The 23,645-nt window shown below is 42.0% G+C and overlaps 1 protein-coding gene across 4 annotated transcripts in view; it reads right to left on the bottom strand.

Annotated features, from left to right (window-relative positions):
- GRIA4 (glutamate ionotropic receptor AMPA type subunit 4) overlaps window positions 1–23,645 on the bottom strand; it is a 246,764-nt gene that overhangs the window by 137,885 nt on the left and 85,234 nt on the right. For all 4 annotated transcript variants that reach the window (XM_069972021.1, XM_069972020.1, XM_069972023.1 and 1 more), the window contains exon 3: window positions 9,004–9,243. In XM_069972021.1, coding sequence (XP_069828122.1) covers window positions 9,004–9,243 — 240 coding nt within the window. The remainder of the gene's footprint in view (window positions 1–9,003; window positions 9,244–23,645) is intronic.

The raw sequence follows: 23,645 nt of genomic DNA, 5'->3' as shown, positions 1-23,645 counted from the left end.
AGCTGTAAGTGCTGTGTATGTGTGTCAGTGAGTGTATATATGTGTCTGTGCGTATATGTATATGTCAGTGAGTGTATATATATGTATCTGTGGGTATATGTATATGTCAGTATGTGTATATATGTATCTGTGTATATATTTATATGTCAGTATGTGTATGTATCTGTGGCTATATGTGTGTGTGTATGTCAGCAATGTCTGTAGCACTGGTGTATATGTGTGTGTTTGCTCCCAAAGATGTTCTGCAGCAGCTTCTATTAATGCTGGGCTCTAATAAAAGGACCCACCATTAATATCTGCTGTATTTTCTGTTATTTCTGGTTGAGTATTTCTTATTACACTGAGATGATTTCCCTGTATACAGTCTATTCATGGTGTATACATCAGCACTAGCGTAATCACATTACAGCGTATATATGTGTGTATGTCAGTGGCGTATCTGTATATATGTTAATGGTGCCTCTGTGTGTGTGTATATGTGCGTCAATGTCTGTGTTTGGCGGGGGTGGGGAATGGGGCGTACAGGATTTATGGGGCCCCATACAGTTTTCTGCTATGGGGCCCCATGAATCCTAGCTACGCCCCTGGTCACAGAAGTGTGTAAGAGGCCTTAATCATATAGAATGATAGAAGGAGAATAGAAGTACCATCACACACTCTTAATTTCAGAAGGTTGACATAAACTAGATCACAATGAAATCCAACTTTATCTTTCAAAATTATCGGTAAAGTCTAATAAGAAATCCTATGCCAGCAAAGTGACCTTCCTGATTTGTTAGGGCACATTAACATAACAGACTTTTATGCAGGTTTTATTGTAGAATACATGTATACTTCCATGCTGGACGGGTTCCACTGAAGGCTTCTGATGCGGCCTTATTGTTTTGGTATCTTCTATGAGTCACCCGGACAATATAAAGATCATCTGGGCAGCCTCTCTCCAACAGCTCCCTGTGGCTTCCCTGCTCCTCCCCACTCGCCGTCAGTGCGTGTAATAACACTGACAGTGAGCGGGGAACGAGGAGCAATCGAGTGCTGACAATTCCTGTCTCGGACAGAGGTGGAAGCAGAGAGCACTGTGTCAGACTGAAAATAAAACAACATTTCCTGCAGGACATCCAGCAGCTAATAAGTATGGGAAGACTTGAGATTTTTTAATAGAAGTAAATTACAAATCTATATAACTTTCTGACACCAGTTGATTTGAAAGAAAAAGGTTTTTGCTGGATAACCCCTTTAATACTGTACAGTGTACGAGACAGAAGTTCAATGTTGCTGATCTATCACTTGCTGCACTTAGATAGGGGATAGGAGTTAATAGATAGGAGATAATAAGTAATAAGACTCTACCCCCCCTCTGTCTCAGCAGAGTCAGAGGCCTCATGGGAAATGCATTAAGAAACCATATCAGAGGGTAAATAAAAATAGGAATATAATTGGCTGAAATAGACATACACAAAAGCATCTACTTTATTCTCTAACCATTGCCTATGTTGCACAATGTAAAAAAGGAAAGAAAAAAAAAACCCTGCTTCTTTAATAAAAAATAAGTTTTTGCATTAAAACTGTTTCTGTACTGTAGGCAAGGTTGTCTCATTTGCATTTCCTAGGGTACCTGTCTTTTACTTAGAAAAGTGAAAAATGTGACGCATCATCCCCAGTGGAGGAATGAACATCTGATCATCTATACCAGATGTATCACACTCTATAAGCAAACATTTAATAAATCATGTATATGCTGTGATGGGAGGCATACATCACTGTTCAGGAGTTTAGAAATAGAAAAGGGAGTATGTGTCTGGTTGGCCAGGAATTGCAAGAAAGATATATACTGTTACAGAAACGAAAGGCAAGGGACAATAGTAGGCCGTAGGCACAGCTGTACGGGAAGCCCACATCTACTTCCCATGTTATCTGTATAGGATGGATGTATAATGACCATTTAAAAATAAACAAATTATGTGTGTGTGTGTGTATATATATATATAAATATATATATATATATTTTTTTTAATGAATAAAAAAAATGAAAGAATATATATATATATATATATATATATATATATATATATACAGTGGTGCCTTGGATTACGAGCATAATTCGTTCCGGGGCCGTGCTTGTAATCCAAATCCACTCTTAAACCAAAGCAAATTTTCCCATAAGAAATCATAGAAATGCAGACAATTGGTTCAACACCCCAAAAATAATGATTTATTATTCTGAATAACATGTAAAACAAATGAAACAAACATTCAGAAACAGCAGAATATGTGATATTATAAGTTACTGTACAGTAATGGAGAGGATGGGAAACACAAGGGTGGACAGAGACTGAGGGGAGCATGAAGGAATGAGCAGGGCAGATGTGGGCACATACATGCATCGCTCTCTGTCCGGAGAGAGAGGGGTTACAGCTATGGAGAGATTACCTCCACAGTCCTGTCCCCTGATGTAAGCCCCAGCCTGAAGTGGATCAGCCATGATTTGGAAGGTGATGGAGACTTCCTGGGTCAGAGTACAGGACTGTAGACCCCGCTATGCAGAGCATGCCCCTCTTCCACTCGCGCTCCCACCCAGTACAGGGAGCTCTTAAACCAAAGCAATGCTCTTAAACCAAGTCAAAATTTTGAAAAACTGAGCTCTTAAACCAAAACGCTCTTAAACCAAGTTACTCTTAAACCAAGTTACTCTTAAACCAAGGTACCACTGTGTATATATATATATATATATATATATATATATATATATATATATATACATATATATATATATATATATATATAATTTTTTCCCCCATTATTTATTAAAATTCTGAAATATCACAGTTCTCATGTTGGTCACTAAGCTTACATGGGCACCGTAATTTCAAAAACTTTGACAGTTTTCAATGCTAAGATCCCTACTGATCAGGAGAGTGAGCCGGGAGAAGTGCAGTAGTGACTTTCTGTCTCCAGCTCGCAGCGATCTGTCTAGTCAGCTCTTTTATAAGTCTATGGGGCCACTGGATGGTGATGATTGACAGCAGGGAAGTAAAAAGCATTACCATTTGATTCTCCCTTCTCCTGGCCGGTGGAGTCTCTGAACAATCAAAACTTTTGCCATGTTCCTGTGACATGTCAGGTATGATTTATACAAATTTAACATTCCAACTACTGCTTTTCTGTAGAAAAATCTTTAAGCGGTCGGCATATTATTATCAGATTGCAGGTAAAGGTAACAGTAGTATATAGACAGTACAGGATCCACCATTCACAATAGGCCATCAATATAACTCCCCCCCCCCCCCCAAGTTACGTCTGCACAGGTCACAGAACATGCTCACCGTACTCTTGCTTGGGAATCAATCTCCAGACTATACAATCCTATGGTTCATGCAGCCACTATAAAGAATATCTGGAAATCTTGTTCAGAGCAGCCTAGACTAGATGGCTGCCACTATAATAATGTGCAGAAAGGAGAATTTTTAAAAAAATCATATACAAAATAAAATCAGATAAAGAAAAAAAGAATGTAAATCAGTATCTGGTTTGATTAGAAAAATAAATTATGTGGTATATATATTAACTTTAGGAAAGCAGTGGAGGACAGCCCCTTCCATGTATATTGTATATGTTTTAGTGTTACTACCCTAGGCCCCTCCCTTTATCGATAATGAGATGACTCTGTTCATTCTTTCTCAATCTACACAGCAAAGCTGACAAATAAGCTGAGAAAACTAGTAAGCATCATTTAATGTGTTTGCTCTAATATTTCTTATACTGATGTCACATAAATAATAAAAAACAGCAGAAATAAAAAAAATATAAAAACTGATTTAAATCAGCCATTTCCTGATGATACATTCCCTTTAAAACGACCTTCACCATTCAGACCGTCTTTATTACCAGTCGTTAGTGGATCCGTATTCCTTTTTTCTATTCCATAGCTGCGATAATTTGGTTATATGGTGATAAAAGCCATTATTCCACGAGTCGGCTTCGCAGCTTCCGCGCCCATTTGTCCAGCTGCTGCTCAACGATGTTAAATGATGAACAAAAAATGTTACCATCTGGTATATAGCTGACACGTAACCTTTAGAAAAATACTCTTACACATAAATCATTCGAGATAAAGAAGTGCTGAATTGTATTCCTGAGGTGCTTGCAGATTTGTTCCCAAAAGACTGGGGAGATGCAAAGCCGGCAAAAGTTTTAGTCTCCGTGTAGGGAAATGTTATGAAAGCGAAGCCGAGGAAAATATTCATTAATCCCATCTATTATCCTTCTTTTCGGCTAAGGCGATGCCAATCATGTCCTGTGCTAATAAAGATTTATTATGATGCCTAGTGACCATGGCAATGCTATGCCGCGCCATCCAATAGTCACACAAACCAATTGTCATTCATTTCAGAAGCCGTACACTTTTCAACCCAAAATTTAGCACCAATACGTTTTTTTTTATAGCGGTCGGAGCTGCAATGTTCTGATACAATACATAGGCGTAAAGGTAAAAGACAGTGGGGGAGAATTATCAAACGTGGTGTAAAGTGAACCTGGCTCAGTTGCCCCTAGCAACCAATCAGATTCCACCTTTCATTCCTCACAGACTCCTTGAAAAATGAAAGGTGGAATCTGATTGGTTGCCGGGGGCGACTGAGCCAGTTTCACTTTACACCATGTTTGATAAATCTCCCCCTAGATGTTTATGGGATATGTTCACATCACGTTTTATATCGAAGGCATGGATGTGACAGAGAAACGGGATGCTAGCGTAGTCATGTTTAGACAAGCAGGGGCCCCATTCACTTCAATGGCCCAATCGTAGTCACTATGTTCAGGCTAATGTATTTTGGTATACACTCCTATAGACGTTATAGATGTTCTCTTAAAAATACAATGTGCCATGCCAACCATGATGGTGGTACAAGGAGGTAGTATAGGACCCCCTAGACTTGTATGATGCCATGTTCAGACTCCATACATACGCCTGAGCTCTACTGTAGTCCTAATGCATAACTCTCAGCTCAGTCATTTTCACTTTATTACTTTTTTATTGCGATTTTAATAAAATGTGCTTTTTATTAGTATATACGTATATATATCCATTACCAATCTGCGCCTATTAGAATGAGCGAATAGACTTGGCACTCAGCATTCAATTAAACCGAGCATTTTCCCGTGAATAATGCGTATTACAGATAGAATAACAATCAGATTTTATATTTCAAATATCTATAGGAAAGTTACTGTGCATTTCAGGAGAGTATAGCGGAGCTGTCATTGCCATTTACACGCTTGTGGTGACCGGGAAATGCATCAGTAAGGGCAGGCATCAATAGTTTCATAAGAAGAATCAGAAAACGCACAAATTGGGGGCAAATTAATCAAAATGGCACACTTGACAGTGTGACATTTTACCTATGGCTGTATCCATGTTTTCCCAGATTCACTAGGGCTGCATCCAACTTCTTCAACCACCAATATTCAAATGTTGAATGATCAGACCTCTAAACCCTTTAAAATGACCTCTATCCTCAGGTTTTAAGTGCGGCCGGGATCCCATGTGGTGCCGCAAAGAACTGACATGTCAGTTTTCTGCGGCCGCAATTCAGTGAATTGCGGCCGCAGAAAGACCTGTCAGTTCACACAATGAAGCGAGACGCTTGCTTTACTGTGTGCTATGAGAGTTCTGATGCGGGCGCACGCTGATACACCCGCATCAGAACACTGTGGCCGGAAAGATCATCCGACCGGTACTTAAGTACCGGCCCGGATGATCTTTCCAGAGACCGGCCGTCCCGTGACTCTTACGGTCTTTCACGTAGTGTGAACATAGCCTATATATAATAAAGTAACATATAATCCTGCAGTTCTCACTCTGACCACCAGGCCTAAAAGCAAACTGAGACCTGTTCTGTACACAGACACACAGGGGGAAATTTATCAAACATGGTGAAAAAACGGAAACTGGCTCAGTTGCCCCTAGTAACCAATCAGATTCCTGTGAGGAATGAAAAGTGGAATCTAATTGGTTGCTAGGGGCAACTGAGCCAGTTTCACTTTACACCATGTTTGATAAATCTCCCCCACAGAGTATAGATACGACAGGATCTTTACAATAGCTGATGTTCTGACCTCAGCAATCCCCCTCCCCAGGGCCGGCTCCAGGTTTTTGTGGGCCCTTGGTCGAGAGAGCCTTTGTGGGCCCCTTTGAATAGCAATTTACTGTCCCCATAATAATGCCCCCATAGTAGATGCCCCCTCCTCTGCCCCATAGTACTGTAGATGCCCCCTGCTCTGCCCCCATAGTAGATGCCCCCTGCTCTGCCCCCATAGTAGATGCCCCCTCCTATGCCCCATAGTAGATGCCCCCTGCTCTGTCCCATAGTACTGCCCCTTGCTCTTACTGTCCCCATAGTAATGCCCCCATAGTAGATGCCCCCTGCTCTGCCCCCATAGTAGATGCCCCCTGCTCTGCCCCCATAGTAGATGTCCCCTGATCTGCCACCATAGTAGATGCCCCCTGCTCTGCCCCCATAGTACATGCCCCCTCCTCTGCCCCATAGTAGATGCCCCCTGCTCTGCCTCAACACAAAGCAAAACAAAAAAAATCATAATCACCTAATCCAGGGGATGGGTCCTCTTCTCCCTGGCTTCTCCCTTCTGTGCGCCGCGGGGACGGATCCTCTAGCAGGCACGATGACGTAATCGCTATGCGCCTGCTGAGGAGATCCCATCAATCCAGCGCTGCAGAGAGAGGCCCAGGCCAGGACTTCATGGAGGTGGAGAGTGACATCCCATCCCGTCGCATCCGCCCAGCACTCGCGTCCCGCCCCCCTCCCTGCCTCTCGGATGTAAGCGGTGTTGCCAGTGAGTCCGGGGGATGCGGCGGGCGGCATTGCTGGTGGTGACCCGTGGCTATTGCTCGGGCAAGTGCCGGGGGGCCCCTTGAGCAGCTGTGGGCCCTGGCACTTGCCCGAGTAAGCCGGGTGCTGACGCCGGCCCTGCCCCTCCCCATTGAAAAATGGCCTCTGCACAGGTCACAGAGCATGCGTAGAAAACTCTCCCGTTCTTGTCAATAGGATCTATTGTCTGTGTCATTGTCCATTGAGCTTGCTGTAAAGCATATCGCTAAATGCTCAGTATGGCAGCCCTCGTAATAAAGTACTACAAATCCAATTAAAAATAATACAATTAGAAAGTAGAATCAGGTCTAAACAGTAAAAATAAAAAAATAAAAAAGAGGCAACACACTTCCTTTCACTCCTAAGTGACCAGCTGTATATGTTTTTATGGCCATTGAAAAGACTTTTTTAAAAAGGTGTCAGCCTAGCCTTACAGGAGCTGGAATCCCATTCTAACGGCCTGAACAATGTCCCCTTTTCAAATTTTAAATGTTAAAATTTTCCCTTTCAAGTTTTTGAATACATAAAAAACAGCACATTTCTGTTTGTCACACACATTTAGTATATAAATTATATTTTTATATTTTTTTATGAAAATATTATAAAAAAAGTTGCTGCATGGCACTTTCAGCTCTGCTACATCCAACAATAAATCTGACAATACAGACAACGCCTCTAAATAAAAACCCTCACCAGGCACCTTTCTTCCTATTAGGTGTTTCTTGGAATCCACCCCCAAACATGATCAGAACATGTTCCTTGTTCCACGTTGTAATCGTCCGTCTCCGCAGACGTCTTGGATTCATACATATAAACAGAACATGGATTCCAGAAAATCAAAGGCATAATATTAGAAAAAGAAGAATTTGTGGGGTTATTAGGAAGGAATTTCCCTTGGGTAGTGAAGAAGCGGCCAGACTCATACACGACATTCAATCTAACGTGCGTGCCCCACAGTACAGCCGTAATCCCCGTTGTTTATAAGGAGCCAATATTCCTATAATTCAATGTTACTTCAGTGAATTACAAAACGCTGCTTAACCTGCTTCCCTATAATTATTGATCTGGAAAACACAAGTATCCGGCTTCATCGTTCTGTCTTACGGGAAATGTCAATGCCGCCAGAAGCTTCATAACCTACAGATATATAACTAGGGGTTTAAAAAAATATTCTTTCCATTAGCAATATACCAAGGTAGAGGATAGAAAATCCCTTGACGTATCAGCATTAAATTGGATACTAATCCTATAATAAGGGGAGGAGACGCTATAACAAACATTTATAGCTTCATCTTTCTAGGGAAAAAAAATTCTGATAAGAGAACTTTCTTAAATTCATTAAAGGGTTCCTTTTGTCTTTTCAAATAATTTCCCTTCTTTTTTTTTTTTTTTTGCCCACTAGGTGTCTCCCTTCCCTGAAATCTGCTGTCTATCTGTCTATTGTTAGGGGAAATCTGTCCCTAGTAACAGCTAGATCTGTAGGAATTACAGGAAGTGGGTGGGCTTCGAGAGAGAAGGCCCGAGAAAACTCAGGGTGAGTATCTACAAGCTGAGCCAGTCTGTCTGCTAAAGATACAACTAAATACTATCCACAATAGAACCGATAAGCCAGCACCTTCTTAGTCCTGTAGCCAGGTCTAAATATATTGGGACTGTATATGATTATGCAGAAATAGCAACTATAACCAATGTGAGATACAACAAGAACAGCAAGATTGACTTATGATTGAGTTGGATGCATCCATGTAGAGACCAAATGAGAAGTCACTTTAAGAAAGGTTTGACACGTGATTGAGACATCTTTACATTTTTGGGCCGTGGGAGTTAAGACCCCCACCAATCTCTACTGCATGGGGAGAAGTTCCTCCTAGCAACCCATGAAGATCTCAGTACCCAGACTCTGACCAATCAAAACACTTGACACTCCTCTATGACAGGCCAAAGCTTTTGAAATGTAACAAGTAGACTTGAAGGACTCAATTTTTTTACACTATAAATTCAGTAGATTATCACAACAGGCTAGAAAAACCCTTGCCAGGCTGTACTACACACTACAACCACTAGGTGATAGCAAACAGCATAAACATCTTAACATCGTAACATGCAGTACGGCACTTACCCCTGTCTGTGTCATAGAGAAATACGTAATGATTCCAACCATAGTGATCCAACAAACTTAACAACGCTCCTCGTAGTGATGGTCTCAGCTGGAGGACAAACTGGCTTTCTCCCTCTGTCGGGAAGCTGGGTGTGATGAGAGAGATGTGCAAAGCACTGCAGAATGAGGTCAGGGTGTGTACTGATCTCTTGTCATACAGTCCAAAGATGGCGAACACTCCTCTGGAATACTGGGAGCAAACTGAAGAGAAGAAGAAGAAGAAGACATAGAACGATCTGTGAGACAATGTAAAACATACAGAACGAGACAGTGGAGTTTTATAGTCTCTAGACTCTATAAATAACTTATAAACTTTCCAAATTACCACTTGTTAAACAAAACCCTTTTTCCTATTCACCAACAATTATTATAACACTTTACTTTTATTTTACAATCAAGTCTTTTGTTAAAAACCCAACTTGGATTCAGTATTGTTTCTAGTAGTGCAGTAGCATTTCTATTGTATGCCTCCTTTTTTTCTGCCCCATTGCCCCTGATGATGCTACACAGTGTATGTAAGGAAACATGTTGGGGGAAAATCTGAATATTTTAATATACAGCCAGTTGCTCAGATTAGTTCTGTTGTGCAACACTGCAAGCATACAGAGATATAATACACAAAAAAAATTACTAAACACTAATACCGAACCCTGTTCTTTTTTTTTCTTTTTTTTTTTTTAAGAATAAGCTTGGTTTTGAAATAAAAGTAAAATTTTAGAATAATTGTTAATGAATGGAAAATATATATTGGGATTGACTATATGACTATATTTAGATTCAGCTGAGCTATATCGGTATATAAGGTCTTATGCACACATGAGCACCGAGCCTGTATGTCAATACACATCTGTATCATTGAACCATAGGCATTCTTCAAGTAACTTTTTGAAGCTTGACTATGATTATATGACTATGGAGAGAGTACTGTATGGCGTGCTTGTTGTTTTAGGCCATGGAGAGGCAGTATACATTGTCTATTATTTCCTCTAGGAAACCTCTTCAATAGCTTTTTTAGGTGATCAGTATTTTTTTTATATTTGCCTCTGGTTGCTTTAAAAATTTTAAAAAAAAATTGTTATACTCATGTAACCTGATCCATTGCTGCTGCTACTATTCCGATGGCACTCAGTTCTTTCTGTGACATGTTGTCTCTGTAAAAACTGCCCGCCCAGCCAATCACTGACTACAGCAGTTACCCATCTCAGTTAGTGATTGGCTAAGGGGACAGTTTCTCCAGAGACAACAGGAAGCAATGGAGAGAACCAAAGGTCGACAAAAAGTAAATGGCAGCAGATCAGGGTAGGTGAGTATGGGTACTTTTTGATTTTGAATGAACCCCTTAAGTCAAATGTAAAAATTTTAGATTGCTACAATAAACCCTTTAAAATGCTCCGGTAAGGTCCACAATTTAAAGATAAACTTTTTAAAAAAGTAAGGTTTAACTTTAAATGCGTAAAACACACAAAAACTCCCTGTGTCTCTTTTTTTATCCGCAGACATATTATAAATGGAAATGATACATGCGGGAGATGAACATGAGGTTTAAGGACACGTAGGTAATATTACATAATCATAGCTGCTGGGAGCACGGGGCCGGTGTTCACGTGGCTTTTTCAGCGTGTTGCATTCTCTCGAATCATAAAACATTAAAGAACTGGATAACCACCAGCTGAGATATAAATACCACCGTCTTATCTCATTTTAATTAGGCAGGAATACATTTGTGTAACATATTCCAATTAAATAGAAACTTCATAAATTATTTCTATTTAATAAATAAAATAGTTGAGCACAGTTAAGTTCAGACTTAAAATCCCATATCAATACACTTTAAAAAATCTAATGGTTAACATATTAACATAGTAATATACTGTAGTTTATAAGGTGGAGAAAAAAAAAAGTCAATTTCATCCTATAACTTTTACAGTGTTAATGTCAGGAACTGGCGGCGTTCTTGACGACTGGCCTGGCCAGTTGCTAGGGGCATGACGGCGAAGGCGTCCTTAGCTCTTGCCGTGAGGGGGGGTTTCGGCACAGGTGTTCAGTGTAATGTTATGCTGACTGGCGGCCGTCACTTAGCTCTGTGTATTGTTGGGGGCTGGAGTTTCTGCCCCAATCACGCCTGGGGCTAAGACTCCAGCCTCTATAAAACTACCACCCCTATCATGCTTCCGTGACTTTTGAATATTCTCCATAACTTCTGATTTTGCACTGATTCAACTGATAGTTATCGACCTGGCTTGTTTACCTGGAGGCTATTATGTTTGTTTTTTTCTGTCTTCGTCTCTGTTTCACCAATCCAGGTGAGGGACTGTCGCCCAGTTACCTGCTGCCGCCTAGGGCAGATAGTGTTAAGTAGGGAGGGACAGTGGCAGTCAGTGCAGGGCCTCACTTGTCCTTTATCTTAGAGTCCCAGCCTTCAGAGGAAGGCAAAAATCCCCAGATGCCACCTGCCTCATAATAGGATGAAAATGCTTTCCAACTTCAAATCTAGCAATCAGAATAAATCCCAGGATCGACTACCCACCTCTGTTTTAGTAAAGACATGGGCTGTGTTCATACCATCACAATTACTGCTCTTTTTATTGGATCACGTAACAGCAAGTAACGGCCATTATTTAAAAGAACGTCCGTTGTTTGCTATTAAATGACTTCTGTCCAATAAAAATGTCCACCATTTTGATGGTGTGTGAACATAGCCATGCGGTGTCCATGAAATAACAATGCTGAATCACCTATTCTAATAGCTCTGTGATGTGCCGTTCCTCTGTAATTCTTACTAGAAATCTATGGCTCTGAGTTTTAGTTGGTTAGTAGGTGTAGTTGGGGGCGTGTCCTTACACAGTCTGGTACCGTCAGCACTGATTGGATAGTATCAGACAGTGTAGGGGCACGCCCCCAGTTGGTAACACCCAGTTGGTTATTGAGTCTTACATTTCTAGTAAGAATAACAGAGGAATGGCACATCACAGAGCTAGAAAGATATGTGATCCAGGATAGGTATTTCATAGACATCATACATATTTGCTAAACCAGATAGGTCAAAAAAGGTGACAGGTCCTCTTTAGAGATGAGCGAACCTCGAGCATGCTCGAGTCCATCTGAACCCGAACTTTTGGCATATGATTAGCGGTGGCTGCTGAAGTTGGATAAAGCCCTAAGGCAATGTGGAAAACATGGATATAGTCATTGGCTGTATCCATGTTTTCCAGACAACCTTAGGGCTTTAGCAGCCCCAGCTAATCATATGCCGAACGTTCAGGTTCGGATCGACTTGAACCCGAACCCGGTTAACTCATCTCTAGTCCTCTTTTATTATCTTCAGTGAATTAACCATCACTACATTATGTATCAGAGGGTTTCATGGTTTCAGCGCCCTTACAGTAAAGAATCAGTGACCCCTTTTCTCCTGTAGACATATAGAGGGTGCCCCTCTGTTATAGGTCTATAGGTCTAGGTATAGAAAGATCACTAGAAAGACCTCTATCTATTTTTATATTTGTACATTCCGATTTTTTCTTTTTTTTCTTATAGCTTCTAGAATACGGTAAACTTGTTTTTCACTTTACCAATAGTATTCATTAAACAAGAAGAATTGGGGAACAATTGGTCTTCCATTGCCTTTGTAGTTGTGTTTTTGATAAATAATTCCTTATGAGATCCATCTCAAACTAGTGAAGACTTTCAAGGAATCCTCCGTCTTCTTCATCATCCTCTCACTGCCTAGAAATATTCTGACATCCGCTAGCTACCTCCACGTTACTGAATGGTGCTTATCTGTCAAGTGTCCCCTTTGACAATGAGTTCAGAATCACTAAAAATTCATCGCTGTCTCTTTCTACTCTGAAGGAACAGAGCAAACAGCAGGTGTGCTTTCTCCGGGATGCTGTGAAATATGTCGATTTAAGGTTGTTATGTATTAGCCTTGTATATCCTGCAGGGTGAGGATTCGGGGCGTTGTCAGATTGTCTCGGAATGAGTAGCACCTTTCTAGCTATAAAGAAATAAAATTCTAGTGGGGAGGCGTTTTATATCTTTTTAGTTTAAGAAACTCCTGGGCCCCAAATGGTAGTCCTCCACCATATACAGTACGTTATCCATTGCAGTCTCATACAACGCAAAGACCTCAATTTTGACTATATTATTAATTTTTAAAGCACCCTTGATTCCAGAGCAGTAATATCAAATGCACTTACCATAGCTATGTCCCTAGTTTAGGAATGGGGACCTTCACCCTCTAGCTGTTGCAAAACTTTAATTCCCATCATGTCTGGACAGCCAAAGCTTTAGCCCTGCCCTAGTTGCTGCTGGTCAGTGTTAAGACTATGGTGGCTTCGCTCCACCATGAATCCATACAGAAGGTGGACATGTCCTCTTTCATTCACATCCTAAGCTATGTTTTTAGGTGTCATATGTGTCAACTTTATGGGTTCTTTGTACCAGGAGTATCCAACAAGCCACTCTACTAATGGTACTTGGTTGGATATTGGGCTGTGATCTAAATCTTTGCTAGTATTAATGGGGTATTCCCAACTGAAGAAGTTATCTCCTATCTACAGAATTGGGACTAACAACTTGATCGGTGTGGGGTTTAACCCCCAAGGCCCCTTACCAGTCATGAGAGTAGGGAGAAAATTGTTTTTAGAATTAATTGAGGACTTACTTTATTTTCTATAGGGCTTCCTTGCATTGCTGATCGAGCTCAGCATTCGGCAATGTTCGAAAGCTCCTTAGAGAATGAATTCTGGGGGACATTTTGCCGCCATTCTCATGGTTGATTCTCTCCATTTATACCAGGATTCCCCCGCCCCCGGTTTGTGGGACTGATTGGGGTCTCATAAATCGATCCCCCCTCATCAACAAGATTGCTATCCCCTTCCTAGTAGATAGGGGATGTCTTCTTGAGATGGGAATAGCCCTTTGAAATAAAGCAAGTAGTTGGCCTCTAATAGGACACTCTTTAGCTGGACCTTTGGACCCATTTATAAACCGGGTGTTACTTCATTCGGCCCATTTCCTAACCACATGTGAACAGTCACTTCTGTCCCACTCACCCTGTCAGAACATTGTTTCCATGATGCCCGTTGATATGGAGTGAGGTAAACATGACGATACAGATGCTGTTATGGTTTGGATGCTGATGCTGCCCCACTAATTTTTCTGCCAACCTACTCGTGCCGGGATCTCCTCACTGCCCAGCGATACATATAAGCGTCTGTTCTCAATCTGACAATACTACTGGGATACACATTGGCATACTGTCAAAAAGGAATACCGATGAATACGGCAAAGTACTGTCAGTGAGCCCAATGAACCTAGTGTCCTGAATATAGTCAACTAATGGCTACATTATATCTCTTGCATTTATAACCTTGTTTTGTGGGACTCAGAAGTTCAGTAGACCATGCCCTGGTATCCTGGTAGACCAGTCAGACTGTGAATATGTTCTGGAGATCCATAGGTTAATAACAAACTTGTCAGGACAGGGAGATAGGGATAGTATGCGACAGTGAGCCCTAGGCTGAACCCACCTACTGTCCCTACCTACTTGCCTCAAACGGCCCTAGGCAGCCGCGGACAACCACGAAAGCGGTCCCTGCTCTGGTATAGGTGTAACACAGAATGAGATGGACAAACAAACACAAAAGAGAGTCAACAAGTTAAAGTCAGAACCAAACGGGCAACTCAGCAGAAAATCAGTAAACAATCAGATAGTGAAAGGTCAGGCGGGAGGTCAGGTAACAGGTAAATCGAGCAGAGGAATTAGGTACGGGGATCGCCGGAATAGACGGGCGGAGCTGGGATTAGGGTATGAACGTTAATAGCCAGCCCTGAGAGACTGGCTCAACTTCTTTTATGAGGATCAAGAGCCCGGTACGGATCCCCATTGGATCCTCAAGGTTCCAGACAGGCAGAGGAAAACGTCAATCAAAAAGACTTGCTCAGCTGCAGCAATCAAGTCTAGCAGAGCTCAGTGTAACTCCTGCATTGCCGAAAGCTGAGAAGCAATCGGGTGTGTCACACAAAAGCAAAAACAAGGCCTAGTTCACACCAGGCTACTGCACATTCCTGACAAAACTGTTTTAGTATCCAAATTCACTGCACCACTCTGATTTGATAACTTAGAAACAGAGCGTGTACTATATAGGATTTACTAAATTCTGGGAAGATATTCCCCATGGGTTGCTGCTGTAAAGACAACACCATGTTAGTACGTGTCCAACTCATTTACAATATATCCGTATTGTAACATAGAGGTCCAGACTTCCTAAATCCCTTTAGGGTACAAACACACACACCGTATACGCAGTGTATTTTCTGATGCAATACGCAGTAGATAAGCAGCAGATACGCAGCAGATTAGATCTAAATAACTGAACACAGCATCAAATCTGCACAATCTGCGTATACGGTGTGTGTGTTTGTACCCTAATAGTGACATATATTCATAATGATATATTAGATATTTAGCCAGAAAGGGATCAAGGTGCTGAGACCCCATTGGTTACTAGAGGCAGAAGCGATGTGCCCTTTAGGCTCCATTCCCTACAGATAAGATGAGCCTAAGGCCTATAGGCATCGTTCTTCATGTCATTCAGGTCATTGCCCTGACTGTATTGCCATCGGCATACTCTCATAGGAGAATACAACCCAGCCTTGTACTTTTTTAAATAATTTTTTTTTATTCTACGGTAATCATTATATTGGAGGATGGACCGTTTCCTTTAGACTTACTTCAATTGTAGTATAGATCGTATGAAACACCCCCCTTATATCATGATAAAATACTTGCAGAATCATGGCAGACATGAAAAGACCATTTTTTTCTAAGGATAGAATGATAGACTCCAATGATAGAGTATGTGGGCGTCTGATCCTGAGAGTAACTCATCATTACCGGAGAGTACTGTACTAAACCTACCAGTCTCCGCTAGTCTCTGAAACTCATAGGGCAAATTATAATATGCTTAAATGTAGAAGTATAGAACAGGTAAGCACGTTATGGGGTGATGCTATAGCTGGCACTATGTAAGGCAAAATTCAATGGAGGCATTAGTATTGTTGGCAAAATTGTACTGTGGCACTATTGTCCGATGCAGAAAACTAAATTTTATTCTAGAAAATTGTGATTTTAAAAAAAGGGCCCTTTCCAACTGGAAACAAAGTAACAGAAAATCTTTCGATGTAGTACTATAGCTCTCACTATATTATTTAGATATTACTATAGATGGTAGTCTATTAATGGGGCCCTACCATACCTGTCAGTCTATTATTGGGTTATCACTATAGCTGCCAGTCTATTATTGGGGAACTACTACAGCTGCCAGTCTATTATTGGGGCACTACTATACCTATCAGTCTATTATTGGGTTATCACTAAAGCTACCAGTCTATTATTGGGGAACTACTACAGCTGCCAGTCTATTATTGGGGCACTACTATACCTATCAGTCTATTATTGGGTTATCACTAAAGCTACCAGTCTATTATTGGGGAACTACTACAGCTGCCAGTCTATTATTGGGTTATCACTATAGCTGCCAGTCTATTATTGGGGAACTACTATAGCTGCCAGTCTATTTTTGGGGAACTACTACAGCTGCCAGTCTATTATTGGGGAACTACTACAGCTGCCAGTCTATTATTGGGGAACTACTACAGCTGCCAGTCTATTATTGGGTTATCAATATAGCTGCCAGTGTATTATTGGGGCCCTACTATAGCTGCCAGTCTATTCTTGGCTTGGGGCACTACTATAGCTGCCAGTCTATAATTTGGGCCCTACTATAGCTGCCAGTCTATTATTGGGGCACTATTATAGCTGTCAGTCTAGTGGTGGGACACTACCATAGCTGCCAGTCTATTATTGGGGCACTACTATAGCTGCTAGTCTATTATTGGCACACTACCATAGCTGCCAGTCTATTATTGGGGCACTACTATAGCTGCTAGTCTATTATTGGGACACTACCATAGCTGCCAGTCTATTATTGGGGCACTACTATAGCTGCCAGTCTATTAGTGGGACACTACCGTAGCTGCCAGTCTATTATTGGGGCACTACTATACCTATCAGTCTATTATTGGGTTATCACTAAAGCTACCAATCTATTATTGGGGAACTACTACAGCTGCCAGTCTATTATTGGGTTATCACTATAGCTGCCAGTCTATTATTGGGGCACTACTATACCTGTCAGTCTATTATTGGGTTATCACTAAAGCTGCCAGTCTATTATTGGGGAACTACTATAGCTGCCAGTCTATTATTGGGGAACTACTACAGCTGCCAGTCTATTATTGGGTTATCACTATAGCTGCCAGTCTATTATTGGGGCCCTACTATAGCTGCCAGTCTATTCTTGGCTTGGGGCACTACTATAGCTGCCAGTCTATAATTTGGGCCCTACTATAGCTGCCAGTCTATTATTGGGGCACTATTATAGCTGCTAGTCTAGTGGTGGGACACTACCATAGCTGCCAGTCTATTATTGGGGCACTACTATAGCTGCTAGTCTATTATTGGCACACTACCATAGCTGCCAGTCTATTATTGGGGCACTACTATAGCTGCTAGTCTATTATTGGGACACTACCATAGCTGCCAGTGTATTATTGGGGAACTACTAAAGCTGCCAGTCTATTATTGGGACACTACAATAGCTGCCAGTCTATTATTGGGGCACTACTATAGCTGACAGTCTATTATTGGGACACTACAATAGCTGCCAGTCTATTATTGGGACACTACCATAGCTGCCAGTCTATTATTGGGGCACTACTATAGCTGACAGTCTATTAGTGGGACACTACCGTAGCTGCCAGTCTATTATTGGGACACTACTAAAGCTGCCAGTCTATTATTGGGACACTACAATAGCTGCCAGTTTATTATTGGGACACTACCATAGCTGCCAGTCTATTATTGGGGCACTACTATAGCTGCCAGTCTATTATTGCGACACTACTATAGCTGCCAGTCTATTATTGGGACACTACCATACTGCCAGTCTATTATTGGGGCCCTACTATAGCTGCCAGTCTATTATTGGGACACTACCATACTGCCAGTCTATTATTGGGGCCCTACTACAGCAGCCAGTCTATTATTGGGACACTACCATAGCTGTCAGTCTATTATTAGGGCACTACTATAGCTGCCAGTCTATTATTGGGGCCCTACTATAGCTGCCAGTCTATTGGGACACTAAATTGCTGCCAGTCTATTATTGGGGCCCTACTAAAGCTGCCAGTCTATTATTTGGGCACTACTATAGCTGCCAGTCTATTATTGCGACACTACTATAGCTGCCAGTCTATTATTGCGACACTACTATAGCTGCCAGTCTATTATTAGGTTATCACTATAGCTGCCAGTCTATTATTAGGTTATCACTATAGCTGCCAGTCTATAATTGGGACACTACCATAGCTGCCAGTCTATAATTGGGACACTACCATAGCTGCCAGTCTATTATTGGGGCACTACTATAGCTGTCAGCCTATTATTGGGGCACTACTATAGCTGTCAGCCTATTATTGGGGAACTACCATAGCTGGCACTTGTAATAAAACACTAATTTATGAGAAACCACTTTCACTGGAATTAATATAAGACATTGTAATAGCTGTCACTATTCAATGGCACTCAATAATGGATGCCAGTGTTCTATAGGTCACTACTATGGATATTGCTGTTCACAGGACTAGACTTCGCCCTCATTCTCACATCTGCAAAATGTTTCCGTAATTGCAGATCCAAAATTATAAAACCAGTAGGTTTCTATGTGCCTATCCAAACATCTGCAATTCTTTCAGACCCGTAAATAGGCTGTGATCCGTGCCGCAAAAAAAGTAGGATGTACCATAGAGTGGATCGGCAATTGTGGCACAGGTCACTGTCTAGAATGTAGTGGTCCGTGAATTGCAAACCACTACGGAGGCACAAATTGCGGCAGTGTCACTGCGGACAAATCTCGCTGGATGTGTGAATGTAGCCTTAGTCCGTGAAGTACTGCTTTTAAATGGTGATTATCAAAAAATAATATAAAAGAATTCTAACTATACTAGGACAATGTTACAGGGATCTTGTCGTCGGGGCTGAGACATGACCGAAGAGTCCATACCTTCCCCTCACCAGACACGTCTCATCCTTCTTCTGCTATGAGACACATCCGTCTCTCTTATTTTTTGCCCACGGTTATACCTCAAAGACATTGAGCTTTTCCCAGTACTAACAGTGCGAGTGTAATGACTCGGTATACTACAAGGCATTGGGGAAGGAGCCTTTGATCTAGAGAAGCAAGTCAGGAAATGCTGAAAAATACATTTAGGAGATTGTTCCATTTTAGTCGCTGTTTAGGAACATTACACGATCATTTCCCTATTCCAGGTACAAGATTAATTTCATGCTGCCAGTTGGGAGGCCACCGGAGGCAGCGCGCCTCTACCAGCACAAGGTGAATGAGCCCAGGTTTTATATTTATGCTAATAAAGCTTAATCGCTGTAATAATGAGGAGTTTTACAACTTTCTAATATGCATATTTTTTTCAGATTTTAGGATGGTTGTTTGAGGGAACTGGATACAATTGAATACAGTGTAGACAATGCTCTGTGAGCTCTATAGCCTGGACTCCAGACTGATATATTGTACATAGCTAGTCCTGCTCTCAGCTGATAAGTAGATACAGATAGCGAATCGAATCCGGTGAATCAAAATTCGCTGCCAATTAAGCACAGACCAAGTGTCCAGTTTACCAAGCAACTGGGTGCCTATAGGAATTTGCTGGGACCAGTGAAGACACAGACCATATTATTCACTCACTGGGCACTGTAGTCTCCTATTGAGTTATACCAATTTACTGGGATGAGTGAATGGAGCATGCGTCTTACATAATCAGGGTTGCACTCCACTCCTACTGTGTTATACAAGTTTGGTTTTTATTACTGAACTTAGTATGCGCCTTACATAATCAGTGGTCACAGTCCACTCCTACTGTGTTATACAAGTTTGGTTTCATTACTGAACTGAGTGTGCGCCTTACATAATCAGTGGTCGCATTCCACTCCTACTGTGTTATACAAGTTTGGTTTCATTACTGAACTTAGTATGCACCTTACATAATCAGTGGTCACATTCCACCCCTACTGTGTTATACAAGTTTGGTTTCATTACTGAACTGAGTGTGCGCCTCACATAATCAGTAGTCGCACTCCACTCCTACTGTGTTATACAAGTCTGGTTTCATTACTGAACTTAGTGTGTGCCTTACATAATCAGTGGTCGCATTCCACTACTACTGTGTTATACAAGTTTGGTTTCATTACTGAACTGAGTGTGCGCCTTACATAATCAGTGGTCGCACTCCACTCCTGTCCTGGGCTAAAACAAATATTACACCGCTGTTCCACCAAGGTCCACTGCTGTCCATGACAGAAACTGGATGATTGCCATTTTTTTTTTTATTGTTTTCAGATTTTTTGTCCCTTTCACAACAACATGCTTGAACAAATTCGTCCTTCTGTAATAGTCCCAGTACTGTAGCTACTATAGTTTTGGCAGTTTTAATGGAATTTATTAAGATCCGATTCACGACTCTTAAAGAGTTTGACCCAAAATTTGCAAAGCTCGCGAAGCAAATTTCCAGCCGCTTCGCTCATCTCTAGTTGAAGTGAATGGCAAGTGGAGGCATCCATAGACTACTCCGTTAGATATGACCTGGTGGCTACAACAGTGGCTAGCCACATCCAGAGGTGACCTATACTGAGCATAGGCCAACAATAACAAAGTCCTGGAAACCCCCTTTAATGTGAATGATTTTCAAAACATTACTGAGCGATTAGACCTGCACTATTCATTGGATGGAGCCAGGAGAAGTACATGGCTCAGAGCTTCACTCCCCCTCCCACTTCTCTCCCTGACTCGCTCCAGGAGATGGGCTGCATAGACTTAATATAGAATCCTGTAGTGAGATGGTGTTACTTGTTTCCCAAATAGTCTTTATAGGGGTCGTGTTATAAAGGTCGGAATTCCCTGCTTCCCTACATACTACCATATAACCATAGTAGGAATCTGGGTGCTGATCACTCATCAGAAGGCAGAAGAAATGTGCCTTTGGCTCCATCTGACACTGCGTTCGTATTAAAATACACAATGGCCTTGTTCTGTTGTTTGACTATTTGACATGCATATGGAGTATGGATCATTTCCTGCTAACCGTACAATTGTAGAACAGATTGCATGGAACAACCTACATATCATAAAAATACTTGTGAAATAACAGTAGACGTAAAAAGACAATTTTCCCTAAAAATAGTCATTTTCTTGTTTTTATCCAACACTATATTTGGTGGCACCCAAGCGACTCCAATGACATGTAAGCTTCCGATCCTGTGAGTAACTTATCATTAGAGGAGACTACTGTCTCCAAGTATTAAACATTGTACAGATCAGACCTGATAGTGTGAGTACCGGTAAGTAACCCCTTAAAACCTAGATGAATCTAGGAGGGTGGAGCAGGTGACTAAGTTATGGGGATACTACAATAGCTGGACCTACTGGGGTGGACAATGTTTCTCTCTCTCTCTCTGGAGGACCTGTATACACAGACAACCTATGGATTTGTTAGGACATTGTTTTTCTGTGGGGGCGTTGAAGGGATACATGTATGATCGCTGGGGGCCCCCAGTTGGGATACCCACTAAACATGTGTTCATTGTTTGAGAGGAGCAGTAGTTGAACACACTTCATTCATTCCATCCAATTCTATGGGACTGGCAGAGATAGTGAAGAATGTACACCGCTTCTCTACTTGGCCACTACTCCATTAAAATGGGGGACTAGACCCCGTTCTCATAATCAGTGGAAGTCCTAGCGGTCATACATTTATCATCTATGTTATTGGTGATCCAACCTCTTTAACTATGTTAGTGTTGGTGCCAGGAAAACAGGGAGTGGGCCTAGTAGTATCCCAATGGATAGAAATGAGCACAACTCAAGCATGCTCAAGTCCAATCTTTCAGCATTTGAATACCTGTGGTGGCCTAGGGAGCCCTAGGGAGTCCTAAAAAACATGGATACTTCCATAGGCCATAGGCTGTATTCCAGTTTGCCCAGACTCCCTAGGGCTGCATCCATCTTCATGCTATTTTCATGGGACACCATAATGGGTAGCAGCCAGGCACGGGTTGTGTGGCTTTCTTCGGCTTTTTGTGTAGAATGTCATGACAACAACAACAAACAGACTTTCCAAACTTAAAGGGGTTGGCCACTTTATAGTAAGGGTGCCTTTACACACACTGGATCCGCAGTGGATTTCACGATGTGGATTCACAGCGAAATCTGCTGCGGATGCAGTGTCAATGCATCTCTATGAGAATACATACTCGCAGCAGGATTGACATCCCGCTGCGTGTATGTAAGTTTACTCCCTGGCGGCTGGAGCATACATCACCTCCTCCCCGCTCCGGTTTGCTTCGGGGGTTCCTGGCGTCTGCTCATCCCACTCAGCCAATCAGTGTGCGGCCACCGGGGGGTTAACTTACATCTTAACTTGTATTCTCATAGGGATGCACTGACGCTGTATCTGCAGCGGATTTCGCTGAAAATCTGCAGCATGAAATCCGCTGCGGATCCGGTGTGCGTGAAGTGTTACTATAAAGTTACTATAAAGTGGCCAACCCCTTTAAGTTTGGGAAGTTTGGGAAGAAAAAATGGCTGTTACCCATCCGGTGTGTGTGAAGACAACCTAAAGTAATTCAGTGTACAGTATAAGCATGGCCGGATTTAAGAGGGGGCACCAGGGGCACCTGCCCACGGGCCTCCACCACTAGGGGGGGCCCCCACCAGCAGGAACCTGGAAGTGAGTGAAAACAGTACCTGGGGAGTGAAAACAGTACCTGAACACAGCACTGGACAAACTACATGCTGTCCAGGGAAGAAGGGAGGTGTAGGGTTAATCTTGTGTAAAAATCTTCTGCCGGGCAAACTCAGACTCCCCCCTGGCAGGCCCTGAGTGGATTCTTCCTTTCAGGATGTCTGTCTCCTGCCGATGACCTCACTCCCCCTCCCCCGCCTCACTGAGGAGAGGACAGCATGGGACCTGAGCAGTGAAACCTGATCTCTCCAGCAGCAACAGGAAGTGACATCATGGAGCCTGCTGGAGGATCTGTCACAGCGGCTGCCTGGCTGAAAATACAGTACAGAGCCAGGAGAGAGAAGAGCCAGGAGAGAGAAGAGCCATCCCCCGCCCAGATCAGGTCAGTAGGAGGTGTTGTTTTGTGTTGGGGCACATCAGAGCAAGGGTATATACTATGGAGGACATTACAGCAGAGGTATATACTATGGAGGACATTACAGCAGGGGTATATATACTATGGGAGACCTTACAGCAGGTGTATATACTATAGAGGAGATTACAGCAGGGGTATATATACTATGGAGGACATTACAGCAGAGGTATATACTATGGAGGAGATTACAGCAGGGGTATATATACTATGGGAGACATTACAGCAGGTGTATATACTATGGAGGAGATTACAGCAGGTGTATATACTATGGGGGACATTACAGCAGGGGTATATACTATGGAGGACATTA

Source organism: Dendropsophus ebraccatus, chromosome 5 (genome assembly GCF_027789765.1).
Source record: "Dendropsophus ebraccatus isolate aDenEbr1 chromosome 5, aDenEbr1.pat, whole genome shotgun sequence".
Lineage (NCBI taxonomy): Eukaryota > Metazoa > Chordata > Amphibia > Anura > Hylidae > Dendropsophus > Dendropsophus ebraccatus.
This window is presented reverse-complemented; position numbering and strand designations above follow the sequence as displayed.